The sequence below is a fragment of the Monopterus albus genome, unplaced genomic scaffold (genome assembly GCF_001952655.1).
Source record: "Monopterus albus unplaced genomic scaffold, M_albus_1.0 scaffold397.1, whole genome shotgun sequence".
Lineage (NCBI taxonomy): Eukaryota > Metazoa > Chordata > Actinopteri > Synbranchiformes > Synbranchidae > Monopterus > Monopterus albus.
The window spans coordinates 166,319-191,771 of NW_018128277.1; the positions used below are offsets into that span (position 1 = coordinate 166,319).

At 46.4% G+C, this 25,453-nt stretch overlaps 1 protein-coding gene across 4 annotated transcripts in view; it reads left to right on the forward strand.

The window, feature by feature from the left end:
* The window catches only part of LOC109951598 (spectrin beta chain, non-erythrocytic 1), a 96,615-nt gene that overhangs the window by 65,206 nt on the left and 5,956 nt on the right, over positions 1–25,453 (forward strand). For 2 of the 4 annotated variants that reach the window (XM_020586197.1, XM_020586195.1), the window contains 35 exons: positions 325–440; positions 520–632; positions 735–922; positions 1,741–1,858; positions 2,338–2,496; positions 2,715–2,810; positions 3,286–3,492; positions 3,693–3,846; positions 3,945–4,096; positions 4,324–4,542; positions 4,739–4,819; positions 5,054–5,260; positions 5,463–5,674; positions 5,829–5,966; positions 7,142–7,262; positions 7,347–7,562; positions 7,874–8,293; positions 8,857–9,059; positions 9,146–9,236; positions 9,321–9,467; positions 9,763–10,026; positions 11,432–11,656; positions 12,053–12,142; positions 12,439–12,717; positions 12,826–12,956; positions 13,166–13,370; positions 13,761–14,135; positions 14,555–14,641; positions 16,130–16,144; positions 17,626–17,783; positions 18,592–18,730; positions 19,416–19,500; positions 19,605–19,801; positions 19,880–19,980; positions 20,677–20,731. In XM_020586197.1, coding sequence (XP_020441853.1) covers positions 325–440; positions 520–632; positions 735–922; positions 1,741–1,858; positions 2,338–2,496; positions 2,715–2,810; positions 3,286–3,492; positions 3,693–3,846; positions 3,945–4,096; positions 4,324–4,542; positions 4,739–4,819; positions 5,054–5,260; positions 5,463–5,674; positions 5,829–5,966; positions 7,142–7,262; positions 7,347–7,562; positions 7,874–8,293; positions 8,857–9,059; positions 9,146–9,236; positions 9,321–9,467; positions 9,763–10,026; positions 11,432–11,656; positions 12,053–12,142; positions 12,439–12,717; positions 12,826–12,956; positions 13,166–13,370; positions 13,761–14,135; positions 14,555–14,641; positions 16,130–16,144; positions 17,626–17,783; positions 18,592–18,730; positions 19,416–19,500; positions 19,605–19,801; positions 19,880–19,980; positions 20,677–20,731 — 5,764 coding nt within the window. The remainder of the gene's footprint in view (positions 1–324; positions 441–519; positions 633–734; positions 923–1,740; positions 1,859–2,337; positions 2,497–2,714; positions 2,811–3,285; positions 3,493–3,692; positions 3,847–3,944; positions 4,097–4,323; positions 4,543–4,738; positions 4,820–5,053; positions 5,261–5,462; positions 5,675–5,828; positions 5,967–7,141; positions 7,263–7,346; positions 7,563–7,873; positions 8,294–8,856; positions 9,060–9,145; positions 9,237–9,320; positions 9,468–9,762; positions 10,027–11,431; positions 11,657–12,052; positions 12,143–12,438; positions 12,718–12,825; positions 12,957–13,165; positions 13,371–13,760; positions 14,136–14,554; positions 14,642–16,129; positions 16,145–17,625; positions 17,784–18,591; positions 18,731–19,415; positions 19,501–19,604; positions 19,802–19,879; positions 19,981–20,676; positions 20,732–25,453) is intronic. The other 2 variants (XM_020586198.1, XM_020586196.1) reach the window with 1 other exon arrangement.

A 25,453-nucleotide genomic window follows, 5' to 3' on the forward strand; every position in this document is an offset into this window, starting at 1 on the left:
TGTTAACACTCTGTAATAATTCTTTAGTATATCACTTGTGTGGTGTAGAAGAGAATTATTTATGTCGTGATACTGCTTGCAAACCAATGATGGTAAGATGATGTCATGGGGTAGGACTGGATAAGTCTGACTTCTTCCTACTCCATTCAAGCATGTACTAGGTATAAGCACATTGATATTGGATTATGTGTAAAATTATGTGTGTTGTCATATCAACTGTTTTTACATGCTTGAAAGAATAAATCAAATCAAATCAAATAAATAAAACAGTTGTTTTTGTTTTCTGTATTTCTAAATCCCGGTTACACCCCCTATTCTTGTCAGACCGGACCTGATCGACTTTGACAAGCTGAAGAAATCAAACGCTCACTACAACCTGCAGAATGCCTTCAACCTGGCCGAGCAGCACCTGGGACTCACCAAGCTGCTGGACCCCGAGGGTGAGACGCAACACATGCAGTCACAGTCAACCTGCTGTGTCATATACCGTGCGTTGTGAGCCGTGTTTTCTGTGTGCAGACATTAGTGTGGACCACCCTGACGAGAAGTCCATCATCACCTACGTGGTGACCTACTACCACTACTTCTCCAAGATGAAGGCACTCAAGGTGGAGGGGAAGAGAATCGGCAAGGTGATAAACCAGCTCCCTACACCCCACGCTTAGTCTCATCTCAGACATTAAAGGACCAGTCTGTTTTTTTTTAAAGCTGTTTTATCTGGTGGTGTTTCCTAGGTTCTGGACAATGCCATCGAGACAGAGAAGATGATCGAGAAGTACGAGTCTCTGGCATCAGACCTGCTTGAGTGGATCGAACAGACCATCATCATTCTCAACAACAGGAAGTTTGCCAACTCTCTGGTGGGAGTTCAGCAGCAGCTGCAGGCCTTCAACACCTACCGCACCGTGGAGAAACCGCCAAAGTCAGTCTATGCTCCATGGCAGCCTCCAGTTCATACCCGTTGCATTTGTTCTTTACTAAGAAGTGTCCATAAGTCTGGTTAGAAATCACAGGAAGAAAGTCAGTGCTCTCAGTAACTGCACCACTTGCCTGACAGTTAGCGGTTAGAGTTAGGGGTCCTTGCTCACGGGCAGCACAGTGGTGCCAATGAGGGTGGGGCAGCTGTAGCTTTGCCACCTGTCCCATCCAGCTTTAAAGGTGCATTGTGAGATTTAGTGACATCTAGTCGTGAAGTTTCAGATTGCAATATTCAACAAAGCTTTCACACACATTAACAGCCCTCACAGCAATTATGGTAACTGTAGAACAAATTGTGCACTCAGAAAACAAGTGCGGCTAAGTTGATGAGGCACAAGCTAAAGGCAGCTCCCTTGACTGCAGCGGGTGACCCGGCAGCGGCCATGTTCTTAAGCTACAACTTGCATTTAGCTTAACTTGGTAGGTTAAATTACCTGTGGAGCAGGAAACGGGCAACTTCAGTGTTGTTCTGGGAGCATCTGTCTCACATGAAGGATGTCCATCTGGGAAAGGCAATAAATATGACGTTTGTGAGGCTTAAAGCTGTGTCATTTGTGTGTCTCTTTTGTGTTGATTTATCGCTCTTGTCATTTGTGAGGTCATACTTTGTGTCACTGTATTCGAAGCTGTTATACTGCACAGGTTTGTCATGAGTTTTGTCCCTTCAGTTGTAATTAAACCAGAAACCGAAGCTGAAACATAATGGATCACACACCCGTTAACTGTCTGTGTGTGTGTGTGTGTGTGTGTGTGTGTGTGTAGGTTCACAGAGAAGGGAAACCTGGAGGTGCTTCTATTCACCATTCAGAGTAAGATGAGGGCCAACAACCAGAAAGTCTACACTCCTCGCGAGGGCAAACTCATTTCTGACATCAACAAGGTAACCACACCTGCCACGATGTGGTTGTTTACTATCAGCGGTCCCAGTGTGACTGTGGGCCGCTGTAGGAAACTACACACACAGTTTGTTATTCACAGTGTGTAAATTTTATAGTTTTCTTAAATTAGAATTTCAAGTTCTTTTTAAAGGCAGTGGCACCCCCCACACCCCCCACCCTCCTCCTCAAAGCATTTGAGCCTGAGTTTTATTTATTTGCACAAGATAAAATCAAAGGACATGAAAATGTTAGTGTAATTACAAAAAAGGCTAAAAACATTCATTACCTTTATTTAAACAACCAGTATTGACAATGTCCAATACAGTACAAATCATTTATGTAAGAAAGAGAGATTAAAACAATCTAATTAAATGAACACTAGTGAAATATAACACAGTAGCAACATTGAAATCCAAACAGATTCCACCGACCTAAGTGTGGGGGTGTCACTGATGGAGGTCACTGTGTGTGCTTTTTTTAGGCGTGGGAGCGTCTGGAGAAGGCGGAGCACGAGCGGGAGCTGGCTTTGAGGACGGAGCTGATTCGTCAGGAGAAACTGGAGCAGCTCGCCCGCCGCTTTGACCGCAAAGCCGCCATGAGGGAGACCTGGCTGAGCGAGAACCAGAGGCTGGTCTCCCAGGTAGCGCTCACGTCCAGATATACAGGAAATCGCCAAGTTCTCATATTGTTCAGAACAAGGCTTTATTAAATAACAATGGATCAATATGTTCCTCTCTTCTCTCCTTGTTTCCTTTCCTTTTCCTCATTTTCTTGTTCCTATGTCTTCTGCTTTTTTCCTTGCCTCTCTCCTCCTTTCTTCTTTCCTTTCCTTGTATCCTTTCCTCTGTCCTCACCCAGGATAACTTTGGATTTGACCTCCAGGCTGTTGAAGCTGCTACTAAGAAGCACGAAGCCATAGAAACAGACATCGCAGCCTATGAGGAGCGAGTTCAGGTCAGCGCATCACCTCGACTGTGGACGGGTGTAAACCCGGAGTAGACCGGTATAAACCATGACGCGTTCGTTAGGTGGTCTTCAGACCTAATACATTTTAACTTGGTCTAACTTTGCTGAGATTGTCTGAACTCTGAGGAGCTGCCGAACAACATGGTAGATATGCTGCAGTGTGACTTTGCAGCAGGACACAGCAATAGAAAGCTGAACTCTGTCTGGAAATCTCCCTTTCATTGTCAGCGTTTCAGAGGATGCACATCACTCACACACACGCTGAGCTGTAACTACCTTCACCGGTGTGGAAGGGCACGCGTACCTTTGTACGTGCCTGGACCGTGTGTGGTGTTTCTGTTGTAGGTCTTTAGCATGACAACACCTTTTTGTAGTGCAGCGACCAAAACCAGGCAGAATCTGTCTTTTGTTATTCATTCAGTCCTCCCTCTGTTCGCTCTCCTCCTCCCTCTCACTGGTACAGGCAGTGGTTGCCGTGGCGAAGGAGCTGGAGGCAGAGAGTTACCATGACATCAAACGCATCACAGCCAGGAAGGACAATGTGATCCGGCTGTGGGAGTACCTGTTGGAGCTTCTGAAGGCCCGCAGGCAGAGACTGGAGTTGAACCTGGGTCTGCAGAGAGTCTTCCAGGAGATGCTCTACATCATGGACTGGATGGACGAGATGAAGGTACGGAGGGGGAGGCGGGAACCAATCAGGACACAGCTGAGTATTTAATTAGTTATATTTTGTCCAAAAAGTGTTGGAAATATTGAAACTACGACCTTGTCTTTGACATTTTTGGTTCATGGCAGTAGAAACTAATGTAGCGCTAAAATTCGTTTATGAGAAGATGTTTTGACCTTTGACCCCGCTCCCTGTCTCTGCAGATGCTGCTGCTCTCTCAGGATTATGGGAAACACCTGCTGGGCGTGGAGGACCTGCTGCAGAAACACACCCTAGTGGAGGCCGACATCGGCATCCAGGCCGACCGAGTCCGAAACGTCAACAGCAATGCTCAGAAGTTCGCCACAGACACCGAGGGTGAGACTGAACGAGTGGACAAAGAGAAGACGTTTCTCATCTGGCAGGAGAGACATATGGGACAGTAATGATCTCTCTGCTCTCCTCCTCTTCCTCAGGCTATAAGCCCTGTGATCCTCAGATCATCAGGGATCGCGTCGCTCACCTGGAGTTCTGTTACCAGGAGCTGAGCCAGCTAGCGGCCGAGCGGCGAGCTCGCCTCGAGGAGTCCCGTCGCCTCTGGAAGTTCTTCTGGGAAATGGCAGAAGAGGTTATTATAATTGGGGTTATTAAAACAACTGGTCATTTACCCGGCAGGCAAACTGCCGCGTCTGTAGATCAGCCGCTGTCATCACCTGATTACCTCACTGGTAATGAGGTGATGACACCCGTGTAGATGGATACCACAGTAGAACCAGGCTGATCAGACGTAACACCGACAAACCAGAGTTTGCTCTAGTTATGTAACTGAGGCCTGAATGTGTCTGCACCTTGTAGGAGGGATGGATCAGAGAGAAGGAGCAGGTCCTGTCCTCCGAGGATTATGGGAAGGATCTGACAGGAGCGTTGCGACTGCTGAGTCAGCACAAAGCCTTCGAAGACGAGATGAGCGGGCGAGCCGCCCACCTGCAGCAGACCATCAAACAGGGTGAAGAGCTGGTGGCTGACAACCACTTTGGAGCCGACAAGATTAAAGAGCGGATCCGAGACGTCCAGGTACGCTGCCCTTTGACCTTTAGTCGCTTCTGAAGACTGGTTAGTCGTCTTTAGTCCACTTCCTCTCTGTGTTCTGTTTTACCTTTGAAACAGTTTTCAGCAACAGACATGAGTCATATGTGAAGAAGAAACTAAACAGTGTCTGATGTAACTGTTGCCTGGTTTTCTAACTTCCTGCCCTCTGCCTGTGCTACAGGAGCAGTGGGCGGCGCTGGAGCGTCTTTCCGCTGTCCGCAAAGCTCGTCTGCAGGAGGCCTGCAACCAGCACCAGTTCCAGGTGAGAACACTGGCACTTGGTTTTCATAGTGTCTCTGAGAATCTGGTGGGTTGGATTTGAAAGCACAAAACTACACTTTCCATTTCAGTCTCAGTGTGTCTGGTTGTCTAGCAGCCTGAAAGCAACACACAAAATAAAATACATTTTCTGCTCCGGTAAGAAATGCTGCCCGTCGAGGCAGATTTACGCTTTGTGATATAGGGCCACACTGATAAAATGTGACTTAACATGCAGGCCGATGCCAACGACATCGATACGTGGATGCTGGACGTGCTGCGAATTGTCTCCAGCGTTGACGTCGGCCACGACGAGTTCTCAGCTCAGACTCTGGTGAAGAAACACAAGGACGTGGCTGAGGAGATCGCCAGCTACCGGCCCGTCATCGACGCCCTGCACGAACAGTCGCAAACGCTGCCGCCCGAGAAAGCTGACTCTGAGGAGGTAAAACTCTGACACGGTGAACTTGATTCCTGGATCAGTGGAGAAACCTGTAAAGGAGCTTTAAATGTAAAATCAGTCTGAGGCTCGTTGTTAATTTCATGTGAAGAATTCAGACAATGAACATGGCGTCAACAAAGCTACATGTATTATTGCTTGAAGTTTTTCTGGAAGACGCCATTCACCGTTGGTCGTGTGTCTGCAGGTCCAGAGCCGGCTGGCGGGCATTGAGGAGCGCTACAAGGAGGTGGCGGAGCTGACGCGGCTCAGGAAGCAGGCTCTGCAGGATGCTCTGGCGCTCTACAAGATGCTGAGCGAAGCCAACGCCTGCGAGGTGTGGATCGACGAGAAGGAGCAGTGGCTCAACAGCATGGAGATCCCGGAGAAACTGGAGGACCTGGAGGTGGTCCAGCACCGGTAAGGATCGGCACAGGGTTCAGCCGAACAGAGTCTTGATCATCGACAGACAAGTCAGAAGCAGAAGGAATCGTAGAATCCCAGACAAACTTTAAAAACTCCTCCCTTTATAAAATATAAAGCTCAGTTTTTAAGAGTTGAGGTTTCTGTCCAGGTTTGAGAGTCTGGAGCCGGAGATGAACAACCAGGCGTCGCGGGTGGCTGTGGTGAACCAGGTCGCCAGACAGCTGGTCCACAGCGGACATCCCAGCGAGAAGGAGATCAAAGCCCAGCAGGACAAACTGAACACCAGGTAATCTGACTGGGATTAAACTGGTGTGTGAACTGGAATTAATGTGAGATTGAATGGAAATGAAACAACACTGAGTGATAATTTAGCAAAAACTGTACCTAGGACTAGGATTCAACAGACAATTCAGCTGTTTTAAAACATGCATCTGGTTTTTCAGGTAATTCACTGGGATTAAGCAGCTACCCAAACTGGGAATTAAAAAGAAACCAAATAGGACTCTGTCAAAAGAATTTTCAAAGAAGCAACGAAGTCACTGGAATCTTTCAATAAGAGATTGGTTTACTTGCACCAAGAAGTCAAGTCAACATAGGCATACAGAGTTGTCTGAATAAACTAGTCTAAACATCACAATATATAGGACAAAGGGAACTCCCTAAAGATGCATCCCAGGCGTTAATCCAGTTGAAAAGAAGATTCAAACAGGAAAAGTGAACTTGAGAGGCTTTGCCCTGATAACCCCTCAGACGATAAACAATATGTTGTCCGTTCATTTTCACAATATATGGCAGAAAAGAGTTTATGGCGGGCTCCTTTAAGTCTGGAGCGTCATCCGGCTGAACATATAACAACACATAGAGTATTAAAAACAAAGATAAAACATGTCCTTCAGTTCACACAAGCAGTGTCTCAGGTCTCAGGTCTCTGTGATCTGTAGTCTGTTCTGAAAGCTTAAAATCCTTTGAATAACATATGTTGGTTAATATATTGATTAGAACACAGTTTAAAACATACTTAATAATGTCATTTTCATTAGACAAACAACTAAACTCTCATTAAACAAGTAAATAAACTGGGCCTGAATATCTAGTCAACAGATTAAGAAGTGAAGTAAACCAGGATTATTCCCTGAGCAGCAGCATAAACTAACCAGGTAAATAAATTAGTCATACAGAAAGAAAGTAACTAAACCAGGATTACACCTCAGTTTATGTGACGATCTGTGACGGAGTTCAGCGTCTGACCTTTGGCTACCCAGGTGGTGAAACTCAGATTCAACAGTAAACTAAACAAGAAAATTAAGATTAATCAGGTAAATTTACCAGATGAACTTTAACTGTGATGCAGCTGCTCAAACCAAGACATGAAGTAAGATTCAGGTCGAGCAAATGAAACAAGTAAACCAGGACAAATGAACAGTGAACTGACCAGCTAACCCACCTGTCTGTTTCATCCAGGTGGAGTCAGTTCAGAGACCTGGCGGACCAGAAGAAGGACAGTCTGAACTCAGCTCTGGGTGTCCAGAACTACCACCTGGAGTGCAACGAGACCAAGTCCTGGATCAAAGAGAAGACCAAGGTACACACAGACCAGAGACTGTTTGTACATCATAGCAACTGATTCGCTCGAGCTCACGCTCCCTCGCTCTCCATCCTCCTCCAGGTGATTGAGTCGACTCAGGAGCTGGGGAACGACCTGGCCGGCGTCATGGCTCTCCAGAGGAAGCTGACAGGGATGGAGCGAGACCTGGCCGCCATCGAAACCAAGCTGGGCGACCTGGGCAAAGAGGCGGACCATCTGGCCTCCGAGCACCCAGAGCAGTCCGAGGCCATAAAAGGGCGTCTGGCTGAGATCACCGGCGTCTGGGGCGAGTTGAAGGTTGGTGGATATTTGTTGCAATATACGGTCCAATCAGATTTCTGCCCTGTTCAGCAGTCAGTTTTTAGATGTACCTGAAAAAGGTGACTTTCTGTTCCAGCTGCTGGCCTGAAGGAAAGCCCATGTCAGAGCTGCAGACACGTGTCTTAATTTGTTTAGAGAAAAGCATAGTACTACGCTCCTGGAGAGCAGTAAGATATGAGCCCAGCTGAAAGAAGCAGACGCGCATTGCAGAAAACAGATAATATTTCAGGACTTTAGCACAAACTCTGCTTCTCTAATGATAGAACTCATCTGTTTTCTGCGCACAGGACACCATGAAAAACCGAGAGGAGTCCCTGGGCGAGGCCAGCAAACTGCAGCAGTTCCTGCGCGACCTGGATGACTTCCAGTCGTGGCTGTCGCGCACTCAGACGGCCATCGCCTCCGAGGACATGCCCAACACGCTGACAGAGGCTGAGAAGCTGCTGGCGCAGCACGAGGGCATCAAGAACGAGATCCGAAACTACGAGGAGGACTACCAGAAGATGCGGGACATGGGCGAGATGGTGACGCAGGGCCAGACAGATGCGCAGTACATGTTCCTGCGACAGAGGCTGCAGGCACTCGACACCGGCTGGAATGAGCTGCACAAGATGTGGGAGAACCGACAGAACCTGCTGTCCCAGTCCCACGCTTACCAGCTGTTCCTCAGGGACACCAAGCAAGCCGAGGCCTTCCTCAACAACCAGGTAAAGCCAAGATGCTGGCACACCCCTCTGGGAGCTTCACCCTGAATCACAGCATTCTCACACTATCGGTGTGCTGAAACATCTACAGCCCTGGAGTTTGAGTTTCTGGCTTTGTGTGAAAGAACATGGGGCCTGTGTGCAGCTGAAGTGAGGCAGGCGAGCAGCAGCCTCCACAGCTGGTTAACACAAACACACTCCAACATACTTCTTCATAATGAAGCCTTTATTTTTGCCACCAAATGACAAAAAATACCCAGACTTTCTCCAGCCCTGCCCTTTCCCTATGAGCAGGTCAGAGGCTGCCATCAGGTGGTAGAATGTGTTCATTACAACTTCAGATCTTCACCAACACAAATCCCAGACTTCAACTTTAACACAGACCTAATCTACAACAAACTTAATGCACCTCTGACTTCACTCCCCCAAACTGTGTCCAAGTTTCAGCTGTAAAATCCAGATATTAGTTCGAAAATGTTCTCTCCATCCCACCCGATGGAGCAGGTGGTTGAACTTTGACATTACAAGCAGCTGACAGTAATGTCTGCACTGTGTTTGTCCGGCAGGAATATGTCCTGGCTCACACTGAGATGCCCACCACTCTGGAGGGAGCTGAGGCTGCCATCAAGAAGCAGGAGGACTCCATGACCACTATGGACGCCAACGACGAGAAGATCAGCAGTGTGGTTGACACCGGCCGTCGCCTGGTGACCGACGGCAACATCAGCGCTGAGCGGATCCAGGAGAAGGTGGACTCCATCGACCAGAGGTACCAAGATACTGTGACTGTCCAGACAAAGTAAGATACAGGACGAGACACTCCAACTCACAAACACTCTGATAATTGTTCTGCAGACACAAGAAGAACCGAGCAGCCGCCAGTGACCTGCTGATGAGGCTGAAGGACAACAGAGACCTGCAGAAGTTCCTGCAGGACTGCCAGGAGGTAACAGCCTCACTGTGTTTGATGTGACAGGTGCTGCTGAGCGTGGTAAGGTACTGAGATCATTTGCTGTGTGTGTTCCTTCAGCTGACCCTGTGGGTCAATGAGAAGATGCTGACGGCTCAGGACATGTCGTACGACGAGGCCAGGAACCTCCACAGCAAGTGGCTCAAGCACCAGGCCTTCATGGCCGAGCTGCAGTCCAACAAGGAGTGGCTGGACAAGATCAACAAGGTAGATAGGCAAAATTATACTGTAGTTTGTCTCGTCCTAATTACTGTGATGGATAACTTAACATCTTTACTTGAGTTGCCAATAAAATTTAAGGCAATTGAATAAAGCTTTCCTGCAGTTTGGGTTTTTACTGATGGACTTGACTTATAGGGTTGGAGAGGATCACTTATCAAAACTGACCAGCTCGTGGGCTGTAGTGGCGTTTAACTGGCTAATACTAAGAAACAGGCATCTTGTAAGGATACTTTCATTAGCCAGTCAGAGCCAAGTATTAAACCCAGGTCCTGCCTTTCAGGACGGGCAGGCACTGATGGCAGAGAAGCCAGAGACTGAGGCCATGGTGAAAGAGAAGCTGGCGTCCCTGAAGACAATGTGGGAGGAGCTGGAGTCGACCACCCAGACGAAGGCCAAGTGTCTGTTTGACGCCAACAAGGCCGAGCTGTTCACACAGAGCTGCTCCGACCTGGACAAGTGGCTGGGCAGCCTAGAGGGCCAGCTGCAGTCCGACGACTACGGCAAAGACCTCACCTCCGTCAACATCCTGCTCAAGAAGCAGCAGGTGAGGAGCCGGGGCAGGTCTTCACATCTGTACAGGAAGTGTGTGTTAGTGTGACCATGAATGACGGCGTGGTAACTTTGTTGGTTGTGGAGTATAACTGAGCTGTATTTCACTGAAACCTTCGCTGTGACCTTCCTGTAAAGGCTTTCAGCTTGACGATGACGCTGATCAGCTAAATGAACAGCTGCATTGAGTGCTGTCAAGGTGCACTGGTTAGCAGGCTGCTGTCGCCCAGAGTTCAGCCTGTCAGGCAGGTCTTTCTTACGGCTGGCCTGAGGTGTTAAGACCCAGAGGTATTATTTAGCTCTACCTGGTGGCAGAATTACAGTCGAAATAGTGAGTGATCAGATTTGAATGAAGCCTGTAGTTTAAATTTTTAAAAAAGTTTTTTAGCTCAACACCGTGCAGGGTTGGTGTTGACTTCTGTGACTGAGTGGGTGAATTTCTGAGGCGAGGCTGTTCCCTGTGAGCAGACACACCAGCATTTACATAATTCATCCACGGGCGCGGCTGCGCACATTCAGTCTCGGCAGTGCACACACATGCACACCATCTCACACTGCACTCACACAGCAGTTATGTAATCTTACACTGGATGTGTTGTGAGTGAGCACGGGGAACGTGTGCGTGTCTGCCAGTAACAGTGAGTGGAGGGTGTGAAGGCGAATGATGCCTCTCATCATCTGTCTTCTCTTCAACTCTGTGCTGTTTAATTTCCTCTGTGTGTGTGTGTGTGTCTGTTGGAGACGGGAGAGAGAAACGCCTGGTTTTCATCCAGACTCTGTTGGTTTTACTCTTCTCTGGTGCCGCGCCATTTATTTTGGATCAGTTGTTTTTAGATACGCTCTGGCCTTTTTAGAGACAATAGCAGGGCTGAGAAGAAGAAGAGACGAGAGCTGTGAAGGACCTTTTATTTGTGTAAATGCTGTTTTCTTATTTTTTTGTAGGAACCAAACCTGTGACTCTTCTGTTAAGTTTGGTTTTTTTTTTTTATTTCTTTTCGTAATTTCATTTATTTTTAATTATTATTTTCTCTTTATGTGCCTCATTTTAATAGCTTTCTAGATGGTTCAAACCTTTTTTCATTTATTTTTCTTTTAGTATTTTGTTGTAGTCAGTAACTGGGAAAAGGTTAAAAGGACCATTTACAGCTTTTCCCATAGCTTTCTACAGGACTTCGTTGTCAGCGGTCAGACAGCTGACAGCCATGCAAACGGCATTTGCTCATGAATACTGAGAGATGTGGAAATTTCTAGTAAGTTGTAATTTATTCTGTCCGTTGTACTTCTTTAACATGCTGAACATGTGGCCTTTAACTCTTTTATTACCTTCTTTTTCATCGTTATTCCTGCACTTCTGTCCACAAAGTGAATCAGTCCATGTATTAATTCTCATCTTTCTGCAGATCCTGGAGAGCCAGGTGGAGGTGCGTCAGAAGGAGGTGGAGGAGCTGCAGAGCCAGTCGCAGGCCCTCAGCCAGGAGGGGAAAGGCTCCGAGGAGGTGGACGGGCAGAGGGTCAGCGTGGAGAGGAAGTTCCAGTTCCTCCAGGCGCCACTGAAGAAGAGACGAGACAACCTCATGGCCTCTCGTGAGATTCACCAGTTCAACAGGGATGTGGAGGATGAGATTGTAAGTAGAGAATCTGCCAGAGGAAAACGTGTACTTTTACTTTGTTTTGTGTATTTTATTGACCACAGCGTGATGAGAGACGAAGACGGCCGAATGAGAAACTGAAACACAGACGTAGATCTGTCCAACACAAGGGCAGAAAAAGGAGCCGAGTGTCAACAGGGGAAGTGCTGCAGTGCTAGTAGTGATGGGATTATAGTAACTGGGAGGAGTGTTACCAGTAGTCTCTGCACCGCTGACAGTAGTGCTCATAGAAACTGCAGCTGCTCTTACTGCACTGATAGTATTGTTAATGGTTACTGCAGTAGGTGGAAGTAGTGCTGCTTTGTCAGAAAACCACAGAGCACCGGGACTAAATGTAGTACTGTGTGTATGTGTGTGTGTGTGTGTCTCCAGCTGTGGGTGGAGGAGAGGATGCCTGTAGCTATGTCAACTGACCACGGACACAACCTGCAGACGGTGCAGCTGCTCATCAAGAAGAACCAGGTGCTCACACACATTTACCTGGTTGACAGTAACTTACTCGCTATGCATCCACCTGTTTTATTTCTTTCACACACAGCCACACGATCAGTAACAAATTATATGAACACGGTGGGAACCTCAGTCCTGACTCCTGCCTTTTCTAAATTGCGACAGGCTGTTAAATTTCAGATGAGAGGAGGGAAAACAGAGGAGGAGAAAAGCAGTTACCACATGTGCTAGGATGAACTTTGAAAGTAAGATCAGGTAGCATCAGTCCTCCTCATCACTCAAGCCTCTGTGACCTTTGACCCTCACAGACATTGCAGAAGGAGATCCAGGGCCATCAGCCTCGCTACGACGACATCTTTGAGCGCAGCCAGCACATCCTGCGGGAGGACAGCCCGACGGCCGAGCTGATTCGCCAGCGGCTCGCTGAGCTTCAGACTCTGTGGGAGCAGATCAGGAAGGAGACAGAGAAGCGTCACGCCCGGCTCAGCGAGGCCCACGAGGCCCAGCAGTACTACTTTGATGCCGCCGAGGCCGAGGCCTGGATGAGCGAGCAGGAGCTGTACATGATGTCAGAGGAGAAGGCCAAGGTAAGGGCAGAGGTCGGAGCTCAGGACGGTGATGGTACATAACATCGTGGCTTTCAGCTTCAACATAAAGAGAATGAGAAGTCAGTAAGAGAAGTGTGTGTGTCTCAGGACGAGCAGAGTTCAGTGGCCATGCTGAAGAAGCACCAGATCCTGGAGCAGGCGGTGGAGGATTACGCCGACACCGTCCACCAGCTGTCCAGCACCAGCCGGGGCCTGGTGGCTGCTGGACACTCTGACAGGTGAGAGCGGGGTCACAGGTCAGAGGTCAGTGACCCTTTACAGGTTTTATATTTTGTCTGTGGAGGAGGGAAGGAAGTGATGAAAGAAGCAAAGGAGCTAAGATCAAAGAAGTAAGGAAACAAAGAATGAAGGAGGTGTAGCAAAAGTAACAAAGGATGCTAGATGTTACATCCCATAATAGGCGTTTTCTGTCCTCATCTTCCTGCAGTGAGCGTATTGGGATGCGTCAGTCTCAGGTGGATAAGTTGTACGCCGGGCTAAAGGATTTGGCAGAGGAACGCCGGGGCAAGCTCGACGAGCGTTTCCGTCTTTTCCAGCTCAACCGAGAGGTGGACGACCTGGAGCAGTGGATCGCTGAGAGGGAGGTGGTGGCCGGATCCCACGAGCTGGGCCAGGACTACGAGCACGTCACCGTTAGTATAACTCCTGCTTCATGATGATCAACCTTTTCACAGGGCTTAGCGTCTGGAAGCCGAGAACGGCCGAACTCCCGATTCCATTTTTTATGTTGTCTTGAGATCAAGAGTTAATGATTATCATAATCTGGAGATAACAGAGCTTGTTTCTCATGAGAATGGGGCAGTGAGAAGCACAAAACCCCCCTTCTTCCTTCATGTTCTCTATTTAATGCCCCATACACTCGAAGATGCTGCACCCTTAATGCATGTCAACAAATTTTGCTAGTCTTGTTTTGAATGTTAGAAATTTCAAATGAAGCGTTCTTAACCGCGTGTGTACACTGGTCTGTGTGGACCCTTTTAAATGGTTATTTTTTTAATTGCCACCTTTTATTCCTCCCTCAGATGCTGCAGGAGCGTTTCAGAGAGTTCGCCCGGGACACTGGGAACATCGGCCAGGAGCGCGTGGACACCGTCAACCGCCTGGCAGATGAGCTGATCAACGCCGGCCACACCGATGCTGCCACCATCGCAGAGTGGAAGGACGGCCTGAATGAGGCCTGGGCTGACCTGCTGGAGCTCATTGACACCCGAACCCAGATCCTCGCCGCCTCCTTTGAGCTCCACAAGTTCTACCACGACGCCAAGGAGATCCTCAACCGCATCCTGGACAAACACAAGAAGCTTCCAGAGGAACTGGGCCGAGACCAGAACACAGTGGAGACCTTGCAGAGGATGCACACCACCTTCGAGCATGACATTCAGGCTCTGGGAACACAGGTACAGGCACTGGATCCAGACATGGAAAACCTGGAACATATTCAGCCCATGTTTGATTGGAGGAATTCTAATTTACAGGCACAAAAACTGAAAACACAGGACAGCAAAGGTCCTCTGTGTTTTTTGGCTAACAACCTAGCTGCACTGGTTTTCCATACGTATATGGGCACACAGGTTTTGGCCTTTTTTTCTGGTTAGGGGAGCATCAGTGATCCTGTGTGCAGCTCCATAAAGAATGAGACGGCTGGTCTGCACAGAGCCCTGACCTCAGCCGCTTCCAGCAACTTTAGGATGAACTGGAACTGCAGTTGCAAGCCAGTTCAACATCATTTAGAGCATAATGGGGTGAAAGGTCATTATTTTAAACTGAGAAAGCTCTCATCAGCCACCTGAACCTTTTCCTCTGTCTCCTGTTGTAGGTGCGGCAGCTGCAGGACGATGCAGTTCGCCTGCAGTCAGCTTACGCCGGAGATAAAGCAGACGACATTCAGAAGAGAGAAGGAGAGGTGAGCTTCAGTGAGACTCAAACCACATCAGGTCTGGGCTCAGTTTGCTTTGAATACAATCAGTAAATCTTTATGTGGAGTATTAGGATGTTTTGTATTTGGCACATACTGTATGTTTACCTTAATGGTATGAACACATAGTTTTTCACTATTTCTCTACATGCAAGCACTGTTTAAAAAAACTCCTTCACTTTTTGGTTGAATTTAAAATGAATTGGACCCAGCGTTGATGTTAGTGAAGTCACTGTAAAAGGCCCTTTGCCTCATGCATGCTGCGCCGCTGCTGCACCAACTCTGCAAGGTTCCTCTGCCCCTGAAGGGTCTGCTTCGGAAAAAGGCACTGCAGCTTCATAGCGGTTAGCCAGAGGTCAGATGGCGTGGCAGAGAAAATCATCTTAAATACGTAGAAGAAGAAGCTTGTGCTCTCCATCGAAATTAACACAAGCTGTTGGCCGCACAAATTCTGTGTTACACATTCAAGGATGCCAAACGTGTACTGTCAGAAATGAGTTTCGTCATTGTCATGCAATAAGTGTAGGTTACAAACGCCTGATAAAATCTCACAGGGCATGGTCAAAATACTGTAAACCCCATGACAACATGTCCTCACAGGTCATGTTAGCGTGGACCCTTGCCATCCAGGTCCTCTGGTTGAAACGTCCTCCAAATCTTCAAGGCTCAAAACCACACACTGTTTTATTTGAAGCCAGTCATTTGATATTAATATTGTGAAGAATGAGATTTTAAAACTGCGTAGAAGTGTTGTAGCAGAGTGGCAGTCTGAGCTGCACAGGTTTATATCTCAGACTTCAGCTTATCGCCTCTATCTGATGACACATTTTGTTCTAAGAGTGGTCCACGAGGTTTCACAGGCTTTTCTTGTATTTGAGAGCGAAGCTGGTTGTCCTGCAAGTTGAATTACTAAATGTGTGTTCAGACACCTTGCGAATTATAAAAACACACAACTGCAAAGTCGACTGTGAGATGCATTGTGCAGATTCCTTCCATCTGACGTATGAGAAAACATTTCAAAGTGAATGAAAACTCTGTTTTTATGACATTTACACACATTTGTCTGGAAACACCTCGAGGAGGATGTTTGTTTTCACGTCAGATCCTTGAGATTTGTCACGTTTTTAAACTCAACTCAAAGGAGAACTTGTCATTTAAGTTGCATTTGCTGAGGTGGCTAAAGGAACACCTTTCTCAGTCTGTTTTTGTCTTTTACAAATGTCTTCAGCCATCTCTGTCAATGCTGTTTTACATAAAGAAACCATCGACATCTGAAGCAGATGTTTGTAGGAATGTTGGTGAACAGTATACACCTGCAGTGTCACTCCAGTACCACCACGATGTTCCAGCCCTGCTCATCTCCTGATGATCAGAGCGGACTGTCGATGAAGTTAAGCACCGAGTGTTTCTAGCAGCCTTGTGTTTTGACCATTCCCTGTATGTCCGTTTCCCTGCATATCCCCTCTGTCCACCCAGAAGAGAAAGGCAGAGGTGAGACTTGTTTACCAAAAACATTGGCTTTGCATCAGTCTTCATTTTGGCTGCAGTTTCAGATTTTGTTTTGTTCTTTTTTCTTTCACTAAAATGTTAATTATTCTAGTGACATTTTAGTCATCTTCATGCAGTTTGGTTTTGGCCCATTGTTGGTCCCAGACCCGGTGATTTGCAAATACTGACAGGGTGGGTTTGTTGATCTGTTCCAGATGCTGTGTGGGTGGATTTTCAACACAAGCTCCATTTTCTAACTGACAGCTGATGCTGCATGAGTACCAATAAGCTGTAAACTCCACCCACCCAGTCCTCTGAGGAGGTTAAAACAAACGCTACTGGTAGTTTGCAAATACAGCTTGGGTCTGGTCAGTCGGTGAAGATGAAAGCTGAAAATGTATGTCTAGCTTTTGTCAAATCAATTTAAGGTTCCGTTTTAATATCTCATGGCTAAACACGGTGCAATTGAATGCTTTTGTTCGCATTTGCTTTAATGTAGCTGCTTGTGAGCTGCTTGCAGTCCGCTGCAGCCGTGTGTCCGTCTACGTTGTGAGCAGTGTCTCAGTGTCGGATGTGGCTGAAAATGTTACTGGAGGGAGTGAAAAGAATCCACTGGTTCCCAGTCTGAAGGGGATGTTTTTTAGATGCAGTCAGCAAGGCCTGCCAACAAATGTACACATTGATTTTGCCAACGTTTGCAGCTAAAACACACAGCAGACAGAAAAGCTGTCAGCTTTGCTTTGTGAAGCTCAGACGCTGACTTGCTGCTTATGGCTGGAAAATGCGGTCGATACTTTTTGTGCTGTGTTGCAGCGATGCAGCTTGTCCTGCCAGTGTAGAAAATCTAGATAGTGAGCGGAAAGACCCACATGGTGATGATTTTGGAAAGGGCCGAGCCGCTGAGACACAACCACTAGCTGCTGAAAACATGGAGACAGAGGTTGGCAGTAAGGATAAAGTCCTCCACCCCGGTTCATTTAATTATGACTTCACCACACTGGTGAAAAAATCCTTTAAAGATTCCGTATCGCCACAACATTGATCTGTAACATTACGCACAGGAAGAGCTTCCTCGGTATGAATGGAATGTGAAAATCTCACAGCATATGTCGCCAGGTCGCCCTCCCCCCGCGTGGTCGGTGCTTCTGCCTTTGCAGTTTGCACATAGGAATGTTTTTATTTGCTCTGGTTTATCTCCCCGGGCTGTTTCGCTCCCTTACACTGCTCTGGTGGAGGACCAGTGAAGACACAGCAGTGGTAATGTTGTAATGAATTGCGCTGACCGTTAAGCAGTGTGTGACCGCTGCCCGTCAGACCCCCTGAGTCAACCTGCTGCCTTTCCTCAGCTGCTCCTCCAAGATGCAGCCACCTACACCTTCTTTATCACCCAGCCTGTCTTTATGGTTGAGTAAATGTATTTATCAGGACAAACCAGGAGCTCAGCCTCATCTCTGAACCCTGCTCTGTCGTCTCCTCCTCCTCAGGTCCTGGAGGCTTGGAAGAACCTGCTGGAGGCAGTGGAGGGCCGGCGGGTGAAGCTGGTCGACACTGGAGACAAGTTTCGCTTCTTCAGCATGGTGCGCGACCTGATGCTGTGGATGGAGGATGTCATCCGCCTGATCGAGGCCCAGGAGAAGCCCAGGTAAGGACGCTGTAGTTTCACTGTTTGTCTTTGCTTTTCTCTCCTTGACTCTGATGAGTGGATGTTTAGGACGAGTCAGAGAATTCCCTCTGCTAATGCTGCAGCAGGAAACAACAAAATAAACGAGCTTGACATGATTCCCTTTTTTTGCATTACAATAACAGACGAAGAAGAGGGAGGTGCTGGTAAATTGTAATGGGAGAAAGGAGGCTGAGAATCAAATAGGAGACATGGGGAGGATCTTAGGAGCTGAGGTTAGAAATAGTACCAGTGAATTTTAACCTCCACCACCGATTTCAGGCGACAGTTGGCCGTTTACTGAGCCACTACAAATCCCATAAGTCCCCTCTGGATTTCCTCAGCTGTAAGTGAAATCCTGTTTGGATAAAGGTTTGTTGTTAAGCATAAAAAACACTTTAGACTTTGACTGAATCAGTCAAAAACAATATAAACCTGTGTCACATGTGCTACGTTTGGTGTTTTGTGTTTCAGATCTGTATCATGAACATTTTCCTATTTAATTTTCCAATAAACGTGGTTAATAGCAGTCCATGGAGACTTGTCTTGTCCAAAGACAACTTTTTAAAATATTATACAATAATCACATTATCAATAGTGATCAGTGAACTAGTCTTTAATATCGATGGTGGCCCATTAGAAGCTCCTGCAGTCCTGTTGATTGAGACCAAAGGTGTATCAGAATCTAGCACCAGGTGTGTTTCACATTAAACAAGCTGAGGAGAGTTTGGTTTTCTTATTGCACGTTGTTGAAGTGGTTTGTGTGCGTTTGCTTGTTGCTGTATTTCAGGGACGTGTCGTCAGTGGAGTTGCTGATGAACAACCACCAGGGCATCAAGGCGGAGATCGACGCCCGCAACGACAGCTTCACCACCTGCATCGAGCTGGGCAAAGCCCTGCTGGCCAGGAAGCACTACGCCTCAGAGGAGGTGGAGAACGAGACACGTTTTCAGTAGCAGTTTCTGTTGAAGCTCCTAAAAGCTACGCAGATGTTCTCTGAATAGTGTTTTTATATTTCTACTATTCAGGCCAGGCGTAGTTTCATCCATGCAGATTTATAATCCACATTCCTCATGCTAAATTAAACACCACACGTCCCATATCGAGTGCTTTACTAAACGTTCTCTAATTTGTAAAAAAAAAAAAAAATTCAAGTTCAGTCAAAAATGAACAGCATTTGATCTTGGATTTAATTGTCTTAGTTTTAGATCCAGATTAGATTTAAAAGTCTCAGATGTCTGTTCCATCGCATCACTTTCTGTTTTGTAGCCTTTGGCACAGTTTTCTGTTGCTGTCTTCCACCTGTTACTGGTAATGTCGCAAACCAGTTCATAAACATGAACAAACATCATCAGCACAAACTAATCCAGCCGAGCAGCAGCAGTGGAAGCTGTGCACCCAGTGATGTTTAAGCAACGTGAAGGGGTGGAAGTCTCATTTTAAACACAAGCTTCCAAAGTAAAATGTTAACTTAAAGGGTCTAGACTGAATTAAGAAGATGCTCGTGATGTTTTGTGCAGCAGAAATGAGCTTGTGTGACTCCGTCTCTAAACCACACAAACACATTTACACTTTGGTTCTTTTTTTAACCTTAAAATATTTTGTCCCATGCAGATTAAAGAAAAGTTATTACAGTTGACGGACAAGAGGAAAGACATGATTGACAAGTGGGAGGACAGATGGGAGTGGCTTAGACTGGGTATGATGTTTCTTCTGTTCAAACATTTTCTCTGTTTGTGTTTAGTCAAGGCTCATATTCATTTGGCTGAATTCACCCAGTCTAACAAGTAAATCCGTGTTCAGTCCTGGAGGTGCACCAGTTCTCCCGGGATGCAGGCGTGGCCGAGGCGTGGCTGCTGGGTCAGGAGCCCTACCTGTCCAGCAGGGAGATCGGCCAGAGTGTGGACGAGGTGGAGAAGCTCATCAAACGCCACGAGGCCTTCGAGAAGTCGGCCGCCACCTGGGAGGAACGCTTTGCGGCACTGGAGAGGTTGACCACGGTGAGACACACGAGCATGCTCACACGCTGGTGGTGGGATCAAGGTTTAAGCTTAAGATTTAACAATGTGTTTGTCCAGATGGAGTTGCTGGAAGTGAGAAGAAGGCAAGAGGAGGAAGAGAGGAAGAGACTACCCCCACCCACTGAGGCTCAGTCTGGCGATGCTGCTGCACAGCACAGGTGAGAGTGTGTGTTTGTGGATGTCGTATTTATCCAGACTTGCAGTGATTAGACTTCAGTGTGTTACGGATGTGCTGTGGATCTAACGTGCTATCAAAAAAACACTTACACCTTTTAGGCGGAAACTGTCAGTGAGTATTTATTCATGACTTGGGAAACAGCAGTGAATAAAACCATCTCCCCTCGAGCTCAGCTGCACTTTGAACAACTGCATTAAGTATCATGACAAGAAAGTCCCACGGTAACAAACTGAGGAGTCATTTTAAATAAATGTGTCTGGGTCGACCTCTGTACATTTGCCATTTGGCTACAGCTGTAGGGTCACATAGCTCTGACGTATGTGTGGCCAAAACAGGTACAGATGTACAAACATGCAGTTGTGAGGAGAGTCGGACGACCTGACAAGTCAGGACTTCACACAGTGTGCGTGTCGCTCCGTGTATGAGGGAAAATGCAAGTGTGTGAATGTGGAAACTCTTTGGACACACCTGTGTGGCCCAACACGGCTCCAACAGAGTGAGACGTCTTCACTTCTTAATGAATAATTAATGAATCTAATCTGATCAAGTTGGTAGGGCTGGTATTTAGGTGATGGAGGAGGAGGCTACGCGTGTTATTTCAACATGCGGGTGAGGACACATCCCCGGTGAAGTGCATCACTGTGTCTAACTGTGTGTGTACATTGTGTGTTTGCAGGGCAGGTGAGCCGGTGTCTCAGAACGGGCTGCCGTCCGACCAGGAGTCTCCCAGGGTTAGTTACCGCTCGCCTGCCTACCAGAAATACAGCAGCACCCTGCAGAGCCGCAGGACCACCCCCGCACCCTGACGCACACACCCACACACACTTAAATGCAGCCACACTCACTTTAAAGAAACGCGACACATCGTGAAAATCACATGTGAACTGATCCTTGACCTCATACCAAATCTCACTGACTGCTGTTGACCAGGTGTGTTGTATTCCTCCTCACGCACACTCCTGGGATCTGCACATGAACTGATTCAACACTTGTCTTGCATTTATTGTTTGCTCTTCTTCCTTGTTGATTAATAGCTTCTTATTTTATAAGTGTAACAAGCGACATGCACAATTTAATCTTTAACTGATAATGACAACCTCACTGTTTAAGGATCATAACTAGAGTTTCATCTTTTTAATCATCTAAATCCCAGGAAGTCAGGGAGCTGAGGGGTAGTTTTAGTTTGGAAACACTCAGATGCTACGAGTAGCTAACAGCAGCCTCCTCGTGGCCTCGCTACTCTGTAGTTATCACCAACATAGCAGCAATAATTTTATGAGAAGATTTTAACAACTGAACATGTTGCAGCTTGAAGCTGTACTGCATCATGGGTTTACCTGCAGGCCTCCATGTCCACCTGGATCCTCCTTTCCTCTACCTAACAGTAGGAACCAGTGGCTGTTTGTCGAAGCAGAGAGGAACGGCGTCTGTGTCTCTGACCCAGCCTAGGTGGACACAGTGGGTGAAGAAGCATAATGGGACAGTGAAGTTTAAAATCACAACACAAAACTACTGAGGCAGATTTTCCATAAGAGTAGCTTAGTTAACCAGCTGTATTTTGGAAAAGAAAATCTCACATGCACTTCAATATAGTAAGAACTTTTGCAGCATTAGAGGAACTGCAGCTTTAATTAGTGCTTTAAAAACTGGTTTCAAAACTTGTGTGTGTAACAGTGCTGTTTTTATTCATTTGTATTGGAGGGCATCTGCTAGTGGTCCATGTAGTGTCATGTAGCTGTAACATTTTGTTGAAATACCTCATATTGTTTGAAGCTCATGTCTGTGAGAACGAGGAGTAAAAGACATCGCCACTGAAAAGAAGATCCAGATGGACCCGCTGGTTCTGCTTCATAAAACTGAAGGAGAAACTTCCTACAGAAAGAAGTACAAGTTGAGTCAGGAAGTACTAGAAAGTAGCTTTAGTAGGTCATGCCTTTGATCCTTCTATGATCATTTGACAGCTTGTCTTTTAATCAAATTCGGCCTCATGCGTTTTCTCTTATAAATCTATACGTTTTGTTTCTTAACCTTGCGTGACATTCCTTTTTGTGCTAAATCTGTTCAGTGAAAGAAATTAGACTAAAAACAAGAACATTAGGGTTTTTAGTTTGAGCTCAGTGCCCTTCTGACCAAACAGAAGCATTGAAATGAATTCATGTTAATGGTTTAAATATGTAAATGTTTCCATTGTGTGAAAGAGAAAGGATATCCCCATTGAGTGAGTGTGACTGTACGAACAATCTCTCACACACACACGCACACACACACTATCCACTCCTCTCCTCATTTCTCGTTTCCTTCCTTTCTGTCTCTCTCAGCTCGACTCTCCTGTCGTCCTCTCCCCTCAGCTGTTAATGTTTCTGCTCATTTACGTCGTCATTTACAAACTCGCTCTGTGGAACGTGAACCCCTGAGAAGACGACCAGCAACGTGTCGGTGCACGGTCCCTGCTCAGCTCTACAGCCACGAACTGTGGATAGATGATATTTATTCCTTAATGTAAACTGTGACGTCATCAGCGTAAAAAGAACTCCAACTACAGTTGGAGACACTATTCGTTCATTAATCAGTAAGATGATAAAACATACATCCTCCTAAACAGATTCATTTTCAGATATGTCTTAGTCTTACTGTCTTAAAATAAAGGATTTGGAGTTTGACAGTTTGTTGTTAGCTTGTATATTTAATGTATGATGAGAAAACGTGAAGAATATTATTTTAGGAAGGAAAAGAATATTCCACATGTCCAGGAAGAATTGAAATGGCTTTCAACAGTGTGAAAATGATTAGTTTACTGTAATAACACTTTAAAAATCTACCTGCCCCAGGTGTGTCTGCATCCCATCGCCCACGTTCACCATCTTGGTATTGTTCCTCACGGAGTGCACTACATGTCACTGTCTTCATCTCACATACGCCTCCGTTTAATTAAAGCATGATTTATATAGAGCGAAACAGCTCTGTTGAAAATCTACTTTAAATTATGAAAAAAAAAATTGGAACCACTGAGTGAGAAGTTTCCCGCTATAAGATATGAACTTGTACGAGTTTAAAGCCGCTCGGCGCGCTCTGCACGTCACTCGCACTTTGCATCTTCGGTAGGTTTTAGTGTTTGTCCTGAACTGTCTCGACAACTCCCTTCAAACAGTGGTGCACACAGTCACCGTGCACGCTGGCCATGTGCACGTGAATGAATCCATCTCCACAGTCATTCCACAGTTTCATGTAAAACTGTTTCCCTGTGCGTTTCGAACCGGTGTGTGTCTGTGTGTGTGTGCGCTCTGTCCTTCAGGTTCACACCCCCCACCTCCCTCATTGTGTTTCTTCAGTTATGATCTTGTGTCACTGTTTTGTATCACCATTGTTATCAGTTGCCTGTTCTGTCCATGGTTTCTGTTGCTCATCCATGCTGCTCCCTCACTAACACACATTCCCCAATAAACCCTGTCAGAACCAAGCAGCGCTCTCAGAGCCGTTCTGGTGTGTCTGTCCATGTGTCACACATGTAGAGCTCTGACTTTTCATGTACACTGTTGGTTGTCATGTGTTTTTGTTGCACGCTGTCACCACCATGAGTTTTCTGTTGGTGTTTTATCTCTTCAGCTCATGTTCTTCACCCATCTTCATCCTGGGGCTTTGATTTACTACAGGACATTTACATTTTTGCTGATTATGATGGTAGAGTAGTTCATTGACATTTATTGAAATCATCTAATTGAGGCATAAAGTAGGTCACAATATCTTTGCTCTGGTAGTGGAGTCAGTGTGTTTTATGTTTTTAACTGAGAGGAGACTGAACATCTGTCTGCTGCTACTTCCTGCCACAGTGGCTGGTTTAAAATCTTGACCTTAATAAATACTTGTAAACATATTTGCTACATATAAGAAGGCAGAGATGTAAAGCTGGGTGCACCCTGTGCACCTTTATGAACCTTGTACATGGTATTAATCTCTTTCTCCACAAAGAAACCTTAGCTTAGATTAGTCGTCAGGGAAGGGATAGTAAACGTTTCCAGTACAAGCTCCCAGGGTTGGTCTAACCCCCATCAAGCCCTAAATAAAAATAAAAGCCCCCAGGTCTCGGAGCCCTTCTGTTAACCCTCTCAGGACTGGTCCGGCTTCTGAACTGTTCCCAAAAAGAGCATCCACCACTGGTCCAGCACTGGAAGAGAACAGTCACGGGGTAATAAGCATCTGGCTGGAGTGGGTGTGGTGTGGACAAAAAAATCTGTTGTGGTACTAGGCCAATCGCGTGCTCCCTTCACCAATAATGATGCCCAGTAATGATTTCCAAGCAATTTTTGATAATTGTTTGAGAATTGTTTGTGTTTTTGTTCTTCCCTTCCTGCTAGCTTCTCCCTCTCCTCATCTCTCTTCACACTGTCCGCCATCTTGTGTGCAATGAAGTGCTGGTGTGATTTATTGTGCATGTCCTAAAAACCTGTAACGGGTGCAGATGTTTGTGTAATCAGTGCTGCAATCCAGCTGAGCTCACGCAATTAAACAAAAGAGCCTAGAAATGCATTAAGAAGCCTGATGTCGCCGAGGTCAGTGATGGATCAAAGTCAGGGTTAGTTCAGCTTCTAAGATGAAGTTGTTAAGTTCAGGCTCGACTTCATCAAATTCAACCAGACTTTTGACTTTGACCTTCTGTTTCTTCAGCTTGAATTAAATGTTAGACTGGAATTCAAAGCGGGCGTGCATCACACAACTGCCAAGTTCTCACGGTGCCTCACGTCATGTTTGTGTGCAGGACTAGTCGACACATCCGCTCCCTGGCACATACACCCTGCAGCAAGTGGTGCTTACATGCTATTAAAACACAGTGAAGAACTCATTGCAAAGCTTTTTAGAGCTGCAAAAATAAGACGATCAACAGGACGTTAATCTGCAACTATTTTGTTAAACAAAAACTCTAAACACTGAGAAATTCCAGCTGAACAGCTGTAACAATTTTTGCTTGCCTTTACCATATATGGCAGTAAATAAAATGTCTTGATGCCTTTTGAACTGTTAGTCGAACAAAACAAGCAGTTTAAAGACGTCGCTGTGACGCCATCTTCTTACATTTAACGCAGTGACGTAATTGGCAGATTGACCAGTAAAGAAAAATGTCATTTGTATCAACTCTAAGGATGTTTTTGGCCTCAAAACTGAAGCCCAGTACACCCCCGACTATGGCAGCGGTTGACCTAAGGCCCTGGTCCCTGTGTCAGTAGGGATTCAGTATGCAGCATTAGGCCACTGGTTAGTGGGAAAATAATGATGCAGCCACGTGTCGTCTGGAGGCGACTAGGCACGGTCAGGTGCGAGGAGGTGTAGGCTCCCAGCAGTGATTTCTCTGTAGTTTAACTTGACCGTCGGCTACAGGACTTGGTTTCCTCAGCTGATCTTGGACTTGAGTTTCAAGACTGACTGACTTGGTCTCACATACACTTTTTAGTTTGGTTTGT